The sequence below is a fragment of the Engraulis encrasicolus genome, chromosome 3 (genome assembly GCF_034702125.1).
Source record: "Engraulis encrasicolus isolate BLACKSEA-1 chromosome 3, IST_EnEncr_1.0, whole genome shotgun sequence".
Taxonomy (NCBI): domain Eukaryota; kingdom Metazoa; phylum Chordata; class Actinopteri; order Clupeiformes; family Engraulidae; genus Engraulis; species Engraulis encrasicolus.
This window is the reverse complement of record NC_085859.1, coordinates 10481248-10491247: the sequence shown is the minus strand read 5'-3', so window position 1 is coordinate 10491247 and position 10000 is coordinate 10481248. Positions and strand designations below refer to the sequence as shown.

At 41.4% G+C, this 10000-nt stretch overlaps 2 protein-coding genes across 2 annotated transcripts in view; one reads left to right on the top strand and one right to left on the bottom strand.

Annotated features, from left to right (window-relative positions):
* Positions 1-5138, top strand: part of prkab1b (protein kinase, AMP-activated, beta 1 non-catalytic subunit, b) — an 8444-nt gene extending 3306 nt beyond the window's left edge. The window contains exons 7-8 of the mRNA XM_063194725.1: positions 504-572; positions 3795-5138. Of these exons, the coding sequence (XP_063050795.1) occupies positions 504-572; positions 3795-3872 (147 nt within the window). The 3' untranslated portion in view covers positions 3873-5138. The remainder of the gene's footprint in view (positions 1-503; positions 573-3794) is intronic.
* LOC134445692 (phospholipase A2-like) overlaps positions 4923-10000 on the bottom strand; it is a 7415-nt gene continuing 2337 nt past the window's right edge. The window contains exons 3-4 of the mRNA XM_063194728.1: positions 6784-6911; positions 4923-5286 (exon numbers count right to left, since the gene is read on the bottom strand). Coding sequence (XP_063050798.1) covers positions 5156-5286; positions 6784-6911 — 259 coding nt within the window. The 3' untranslated portion in view covers positions 4923-5155. The remainder of the gene's footprint in view (positions 5287-6783; positions 6912-10000) is intronic.

Below are 10000 nucleotides of genomic sequence, written 5' to 3'. Positions count from 1 at the left end.
CAACTCCCTTTCTTATTATCGTAAACACACAGCTATTAGGATAGATTAACCCCCTCATACAGAGCCTCGATTATAAGCTAGTTGTTACCAAAATGGTAGTGGCCAAGTCTTCATCTCTTCTACTTTAGACTCTTATAATGCCATGCCATTGTCGTTATGATGTTGAGTTTTTTTTCGGCAAACAGTGAGTTGGATCGCCGGTTATCCCATCGGCATGAATGAGCTACCGATATTAACAGTTAACGTTGCTATTCGAGTGTGTGTTTTTGAAACTTCTATAAAAAGAATGAGTTCTATAACGATGCAAGATTCTAAAATTCCAAATTGTATTGTATGACACTCAGAATTCTATAGAACGTTTACTGCCTGACTGTACCGGTGTGACGATACACTCTTAAAGGTTAAGATTCTCACATGTGCTACCTCATCTCAAAGTACTTGTTTGACATTGCGTGCTAGAGCCAGGTGTTCAGAATGCTAATAGGCCTTGACTCTACCAACAGTGTGACCCAGCCCTGCTTCCGGAGCCGAACCACGTGATGCTTAATCATCTGTACGCACTCTCCATCAAGGTACTATATGATATACTACATGGTAGACATTCCTTGTTTTTGGTAAACTGGTTTGACTTTAAAACAATTCAAGTAATGCAGATTAGATCATGTGGAGCTGTAACCTAATTGTTGTTGGAATGGTTTCTATTTGCAAGCCAGATTGTAACATGAAAAGTCTGTGACATTGCACCATTAGTAAAGCAGTCTGCTACAGTCAGTGATCAAAACAGTTCAAACTGCTTAACCCACTATTGCTGGATGCCGCTGATACATTCACATTGACCTAGGCGTCAGGAGCTGCATGGATGCAGCTTTCAGGATCATGAGATTTAAGATTTTTCATTAAAAATGTGGGAATTTTAGAGCTGAATGAGCACATTGAGGGTCTTTTAAATGCAACTTATTTCATGTTTTTATGTCCTTCAGAGGCTGAGATATAAAGGCTTGTATAGGTTGAGGGCACCTTTTCCCAAAAAGAGCATAGGCATTTAACAGATGGTTCTGCAGGTCCCTTACAGTATTTCTCAATTGGTTTTGTACATTTCTCGAATCTCTCTCGTAATTTTCAAAACACAGTATTCATTCTCAAAACACCTTTAACAAATGGCAAAACACCATGGATGACCTGAAAAACCAAGTCTCTTCCTCAAAATCCTTAGTTTGTCTTTCAAAACCAAGTTTTTGTGTCAATGAATGCGTCAGTGCCAGCAGAATGGTTAGTCATTGTGTCATAGTGTATGGACAAGCTAGTCAAATCGATTTGTCATGTTGTCAATTGACTAGTACACTCTTGAGGATGTTTTCTGAAGCGAAATATTGTTTAGAATGAATGGAAAATGTTGTAAATTCGACTTTATATTACATTGATCAGGTAAGATTGTACTAGATATACATTTAGAGTATGACATATTTATTGAAAGGTTTTTTCATTGCAAAATCAAAAAAATAGTCAACTCTGATTGAGGTGTCAAAGTGCGCCCTCTACCACCCCTTTTTACTTGTCTTGTAGGCCCATGTGGAAAAAAATATAGTACTGTAAAGCAAAATAAATTTGAAACAATACACTGATACTGTATAAAGTGCACTTACCGTCTTGTGAAATTCTAGGGAAATATTGTAATTTTGCGTGGAGCGTAATTATAAAGGGCACATGAGGCATAAAGTAATGTAATGCAGTAAAGTGCTTATTGTTGTATTGCATGCTTGTTTCCTCTTTCCCTTCTACTGCTTTTGATTAGAGAGAGTCAATATTTACCTGCGAGCAATTCAGCAATTCAGATCACATTTATAGACACAAATCCAATGGAAATTATACAGTGCTTAACACATTATGGCAGCTTGGTAAATCATTTTGCATGTCAAGACTTATACTATGACATAGGGCCTAAATGTTTTGGGGTTTGAGATTTGAGGTTTTGTGTATTCAGTGACAATGCTTTTTGAGTGATATGGCAAAAGCAATTGCTAATGTACAAAAAAGCTGAGAATTGTACACAACCATCTGCATGATGATGAAAGCATTTGCTAAATGCTGAAAACTATGAGAAACGTATTTTACCATGTGCACAGATAACAGCAGGAAGTCACAATTGAACAAGACGTTTTGAGAATGATTATTCTGTTGTGAGAAATGTACAAAACCAATTGAGAAATACTGTAAATGGGTCAACATGGCACGTTGTAGGCCAGTGCAGCTGCGTCTTCACACTTTCCTAAGCAGGGGCGGAGCACTGGTATTGTGAAAGGGGGGGCGGGGGGTGGCGAGAGATGTGTCAGAGACCCCCTCACACTTAAAAATACTGCCAATAAAGGCATTTAACACCAGCTTTGCTGTTAAGCATAATACTGAACTACTTAAAAATACTGAAATATCGTAAGGCAGTCATGGGTGAGCGGTTAGGGCGTCAGACTTGCATCCCAGAGGTTGCCGGTTCGACTCCCGACCCGCCAGGTTGGTGGGGGGAGTAATCAACCAGTGCTCTCCCCCATCCTCCTCCATGACTGAGGTACCCTGAGCATGGTACCGTCCCACCGCACTGCTCCCCATGGGGCGCCACTGAGGGCTGCCCCCTTGCACGGGTGAGGCATAAATGCAATTTCGTTGTGTGCAGTGTTCACTTGTGTGCTGTGTCACAATGACAATGGGAGTTGGAGTTTCCCAATGGGCTTTCGCTTTCAAATGGGACCTCTGAGGTGTTTAGAAATCCAAAGCCATTGTAGGGGGCCCCCTTAGTGGTGAGGCCTGGGGTTTCTGGCCCCTATGCCCACTCCTCTGCTCCGCCCCTGGTGCTAAGCCCTCCAGAACTACTCTCTACAACACACATTCAACCAGGAAATAGACTCGCTACACAGATAGAGCATTGTAATTGGAGAAATGTATGACACAGCAATGATTTCCCCCCTCTGTCTGGTGCGATGCTCAACTAACTAACCCACCAGGCCAAAATATTTTTTCTGCCACTCGTTGGGTTTGTCCTGGTTTACAAGGCCAGTGTTTCCAAACGTTTTTCTGTCTTGTGCACACCTCCAAGCCTTTTTGGCATACTCTGAGAGCACTTTCGCTCATGCTCCATAGTGATTTCCTCCTTAAAGGGACACTGTGCTGGAAATGGTCAAAAAAGGTACTGCAACTATGCCGCTCATTGAAACGGGGCTGCCTATTGCCAAGTTTGATCTTTACATGAAAGTTTACCAAGTAATAAACAAATATTTTCTAGTGTGGTCCAAGTGCAGTCATTTTTGCAGCAAAAAATGTCTATTTTTGGAAATTCAAAATGGCAGACCATGGAGAAGATCCATGTTCCATTTCCAGTTATGATGAATACTTAGAATTTGATGCTGGTGGTAAGTATTCATGAAAAAGGTAACATTAGTGAATGAGCAGCATGAATTCTGGAACAACTAAAAATCTCACACAGTGTCCCTTTAATCTCTTCATCTGCTCCTCAATCCCAATGTTACTGTTCTTACTCCCCGGATTGGGAATCACTCTACTAGGCTATCTATTTTCATCAATAGTAGTACAGTATGTACGCTATGAAGGAGTTATGTTTGACATTGTCTTGAATGGACTATATTAGACTATACATGTGTACAGTATATGTTATTTGAGACCTATTGAATATTGAAATGTGTTTTTTCCAAAACTGATACGTTATGGGTTGAAATATTGGTACATTTGCACGACAGACCGTCATCAGATGAATACTCATGTTTGTATGTCATCTTTTTTCCCCCCAGGATGGTGTAATGGTTCTCAGTGCAACTCACCGTTACAAGAAGAAGTATGTGACTACATTACTGTATAAGCCCATATAGCAGTGCCACCTGCTATGCAAGTGAGTGTATGCCAAAGGAGTGGGTGGGCAATGGGCATATGGTACAGTGACGCAGCTTGCATATGACAGTAGCAAGACAGTAAACATTGGCAGACACTGTTTCCTACAAATTCTCTACAGGAAACAAGTGATTCCTGCTAAGCGTATATCCCTCCAATGTAGTATTTTGAAGAATGCTGCAATCTGTCCAGGTTTTGAACGTTATTGTTTCTTGTTATGCACTTAGACTGAGACACATTTCAATGTTTGGTGCCAGGACCTGGCAAGGATGGATTAGTCTATCCACAGTATGTTATCTAAAATGTCTGTATTATAAAAAAATTGGCATACATTTCAGCTATGGATGCAAGTGCAGTTTGATCTGTAACTATGTAGCACTTTCTTGCCAACATACAGCAGAATAGGTGACTGAGTGGGGCAGCTGTGGCTCAGTGGTTAGAGCACTGGGTTGGCAACCCAAGGGTTCCCGGTTCAATGCCCGACCGGACCACGGCTGAATTGCCCTTGAGCAAGGCACCTAACCCCCACACTGCTCCCCGGGCGCCACTCAGCAGGCAGCCCGGACTAGTGTGTGTACTCCAGTGTGATTCACTCATCCAAATGGAATAAAGTGTAGAGAAACAATTTCCCCTAGGGTACCAAAATTGGCTCCAATTGGCTTCCTTGAAAGAACAATCTAATCTAGCCACCAAAGATACAATGTCACTGATGAAGCTTCACTATATTCCATACCATTGGTTTCATAAAGGCACCACACACACACCTAAAAAGCCTGACCTATCATGTAGACTACTTGATTTTAACTGATGTTGACTTTCAATAATGAGCTATAATAATAGCACGAGACAATCTATTTTTAACATTGTATTGTAATCTGAACGTATTCTAGATGTTTTCTGATTTAGTGCTAATAAAACAAAGTTCTCTCTCAATGATATATGTTTGACAGGAATACTCATTCTTGTAGGAAATGTGAAAAGGGGAGGAGGGCATTCTATACCCAGACAGCAGCATTACAACATTAAAAGTATTCAAATAATCACATCCATTTTTATTATTCCGTTTAGGTCTTGTAATCATATCTCAAAATATTTGTGAATAAATAGCATCAAGGTATTTCAAGATGCACAATATTTGGTCACTAGAGACTCAGACGACGATGTGGCAACCCGTTGAAATGCTAGTCCTTGGCACATAACTTAATAAAGTCTTCATGTCTGAGCTGTTCCAGTGAACTTTTCTTCTTGTCTGTAAGTGAATAGCTCAGTTGACACAGTGGAGTTTGGTATCCAGGTTCTTGTAGTCGGAGTTGTAGCCGGCAGAGTGGCTTGCGAAGCAGTGGGCTGCAACACGATCACACTGGCACACCGCAGCCTGGCACTCGTCATTGGAGGCTGCACACAAGCAACAATGATGTCTTAGACCAGTGCTTCTCAAACATTTTCAGAACGAGGACCACTTTGTCCCCCAAAAAATGTTCAAGGACCACCTGTCAACTGAATTGATAGTTGACGAGTGCTAGATGGACACTGCTAATTTCGATGCAGATCATCTAACTTTTTATTCACATTATAAGCCTGACTTCTTGTGGTGAAAATAAGACTTCAGCTACGTTTAGCTTTGTAATAATGTTACAAATATAGCTTACTGCTAGCTTGTCTTGGAAAAGTAGAAATCCCCTCGCGGACCACCTGATCTCTGTCGCGGACCACCAGTGGTCCCCGGACCACACTTTGAGAATCACTGTCTTAGACAATTGCTACACAGTGCAATGACAGTGTGTACATTACATCTAGCAGAGACTTTTTTATCCAACGCAACTAACAAAGAGGACAGGACATGCATAACGATATAGAGGGTGCATTCCAATATGCAAACTCCCGTCCTCCACTTGTGCTAGTGACCTCGCCCCGTCTCCTGGCCCTGCCAACGTGGAGAAAACAACAAAGTTTCCCTGCTGTCATCTAGCCACGTCAACAATTTGGGGGACTGTTCTTCATTTACCATCCCGACAGTGATGTAGTCTACTTTTTTGTGGTGGGTATACTGTATATTTGATCATTTTTTGAAGTGGGTATACTGTATATATTTGTGCTATTCAAAACAATGGATCAATCAATTTTAAGTGGGTATACTGAAATCCCTGAAATTTAGAAGTGGGTATACTCCGTATAGCCGCGTTCTACATAGACTACACCACTGCATCCCGATTGCAAATGAGAAAATGAGATTAGAATTGTGAGATTAGAATTGAATCACGCTAATTTCAATCGTCATGTCAGTGATGTCATCATGAGGTCACAAGTAGGCAAGTGAGCAAGGGAGGAAGGGACTCTGCATATTGGATGCCACCCACAGTGCGGGGGAATACAGTACAGTGAACAGGTACAGTAGTACAAAAGCAAATCAAGGTGTGGCAGCATACAAATTGGGAACAATAGAGATGCGGGAGGCCTACATAGATACAGTCATTAGAGCAATGTCATTGCATGACAATATTTCAAGAGACCGCACCCATGTATGCTGTACAAGGCATTGGTGAACAAAAAACTGATGTTAATCTTATATGTGGCCTCATGACATTGGAAACATAACTTTTTGATGAGTAACCAACTGCATTGTTTTGTGGTGCCAGTAGAAACACAGAATTCAGTGAGGGGTGGTGCTGAGGATAGTTAAACGTTGAGCTTCCAACAAGCTATCTTATTTAGTAACATGTATTTATCCATCCGGCAGTGGAACCAGGTAAATGTATTTTGCCCCACTCTTGTTTACCACCTCCTCCTACGAGCTTCTGATAATGTGTTGGGAGTGATTGTGTATGACACTTTATGACCAAATAAATAACCTAAAGTGAATCTGATGTAATACAATATAATAAGTGACCTTACCTGGGCAGGTGACCTCTTGGTTGGAGCAGGTAAATTCATACACCTTGATGTAGGGCACGTCAATGATGGGTCTGCATGCGGGCAGCTTTCTACTGGCCTCATAACAACGATCATGAACCTGACAACACCTAAAGAGTGAATTAATTTGATGTTATTCACATTCACTGTTAATTTGATGTTATTCACATTATATGTTATTCAGAAACACATTTTTACTGCCATACATTTATTACACGTGTGTAAGAGATGTGGTTCCCATTGCCTGATACTCTACCAGCTCAGCTCATCTCAACTCAAAGTACTAGAAGCAGGCCTGGATTTTTGTCATTTTAGGGGCAAGGCCACTTCGGCTTTTGAGTTGTCCATTTTTTTAATGGCAAAGGCCAAAAGCAAGGGCACCAAGGCCATACATGTAACAAAAAAAAATCTAGCAGTCAACTTGAAATGTAACCTGTTGTCACCAGGCTGGCTGATGTTAATTCAGAGCAAACGAAGTGCAAAATACAAGACTGTGTGAAGTGTAGTGTGACTGTGTCTGTGCCAGGAAAAAGAAGGATATGTTTTTGGGCAGGGGTGTTTGGGGGTCCTCCCGCAAGAAAATTTGAGTTTCTTAGATGCAATGTCATGCATTTTAATGCATTTTAATCAATTAGGCGTCAGAGAGGGCATCAAGGCCACTGTGGCCTTATGGCAGATTTGGCCATTTTCAAGGGCACAAGGCCAAAGTGGGAGGGCACAAGGGCCATGGCCCTGATGGCCCTCGCGAAATTCCTGCCCTGACTAGAAGAACTCAGAGAGTACAAATCTCCGCCAAGGCCATGCAGTCAGTGATGCCATAACTTTTTTTATTTTTCTAAGCCCATTGGGAAACTCCAACTCCCATTGTCATTGTGACACAGCACTCCACAGCACACAAGTGAACACTGCACACTGCACACAACGAAATTGCATTTATGCCTCACCCGTGCAAGGGGGCAGCCCTCAGTGGCGCCCCATGGGGAGCAGTGCGGTGGGACGGTACCATGCTCAGGGTACCTCAGTCATGCAGGAGGATGGGGGAGAGCACTGGTTGATTACTCCCCCCACCAACCTGGCGGGTCGGGAGTCGAACCGGCAACCTCTGGGATGCAAGTCTGGCGCCCTAACCGCTCACCCATGACTGCCCTAACGTCTACACTGTGGAATCCTATGCCTATAATGTAACTTCAAAAAAAAAAATCCCGGATCACCACCAACATGTTATCACTTGGTCCATCTGCCATTTCCAACAACTGTATTACAAAGCGGATTCCAAAAAAGTTGGGACACTTTGTATTTTGTGAATAAAATCAAAACGCTGGCATTTTCAAAACATTCAATATGTTAACAAGGTAGAACATTATGTACAGACAACAAATCAGTTGTTAAAGTCAAGCAAAACTATTGTTTTGAGGTAATTATGTGATCATTTAAAATTTCACCCTTGCAACAAATCCCAAAAAAGTTGGGACAGGGCCAATAAAATGCTTTTTATATTGGATAAGACTAAACACAACTCAAGGGATGATGCTGAACAGTTAAATACTTTGACTGATGGCATCATTTTATTCAAAAATTAGATATTTTGATGTGCGAGACATGATTTCAGCAGCTCAACTGATAGGTATGTTCTTCAACTTGTTTACCTTTTATTATGCTGAATATGTGGCATATCCGGACTGCAAGAAAACTATTTTGTGACCTGTTAACTCTTATGATGGAACCACACTGTTGGAACACAGTAGAGATTGAAATTGGCCACCATTATGGGGCAATATCTAAAGGCGGTGCTCCAAAAAATAATGCCTTGGTAGCTATGTTTACTGTTTAAAGACTGTATGTGTCATTCAACATTCATTTTAATGCTCTACATGAGTAAGAAGACTCTAACCAAGTCACCTCTGCACCCCCTTACCATCATTTATGCTGTCTTTCAGACTGACCACTAAATCAAGCTGAAGTATTCATTTTCTATAACCTGGAGGGTGCATGACTCCATCATTTTCAAAAAGGATTAAATATTTTCCATTCTGTAATCAGAGGACAGTTTCACATGTCTCCTAGGTCCATAGAATGAGCTTTTCCGCATGCAACGCTGTTAAATGTCTGCATCATGTGCATTAATCAAATGTTGTGTTTATGGTCATTTTTTCGAGAGCTGTCATTGATGGATTGTCATAGTTTGCTTATTGACCACGAGTATGTCATGATCTCATAACTCGTGCAATGATTACACAGAACTCTATATTACGCTCTACCTTATTAACATATTAGATGTTTTTAAAATGCCAGCATTTTCATTTTATTCACAAAATACAAAGTGTCCCAACTTTTTTGGAATCCGCTTGTATTACCTTATTATCCTTGCCGGAGGTGATATGAAAATAATATATCTCTTTTCTGCGGCAGTAATAGTAAATCGTATATGATGATATCCCATCTGGAATGTACAGTATGTCAAGGCTCTAAGCATGTTGTACAGATACCAAACAATGTCAAACACTTTATTGCCAGTTATGATAATGGATTTATGCAATGGAAAACTGAATATGAAATGTACGTATATACAATAAAAAAAAGTGCAGCCCAGTCCTAACCCAGTCCCTCAGCATCAAAATCTGCTGAAATGAATGACAGACACTACCGATGTCACGTATGTAGATGTTTAATTACACACGGTCCAGGCATTGCATAATGATATTGGCTCATGTGAGTCCACATTTTAAACATCGCCAAGATCAGTCACACAACTTATTGGGAACAAGAAAGAAAAGAACATTGTGCTTCTTGACAGCATGCCCACAGAGAGTGCCTCCCTCACTACCACTGAGAAATCACCGCTGTTGACCAGCTGGTGGGAATTTTGAAGAGATAAGAGGTTTAAATACTGCAACACTCAAGGTCAACACGGGACAAAAAAATATTAATATAGGCCCACTGGCGTAACGCACGTACTTCACGCTGCCCTGCAAGCTACCAAGAATGGGCCCGAACGAAAAAAGAGGGCCTAATATCATGTGGAGGGGGGGCGTTTCTTCAAGTCAGGGGTCCATGTGGGCCCCCTGCCTCGTATGGGCCCCCCCTGCCTCGCAGGGATATACTTAACGCCCCTGTATAGGCCTAACATTACAACAGCAACAAAAATAAGACATTTAACTGCCAACATCTTGCAACTGACAATTTACACGTTTCCCCAAAA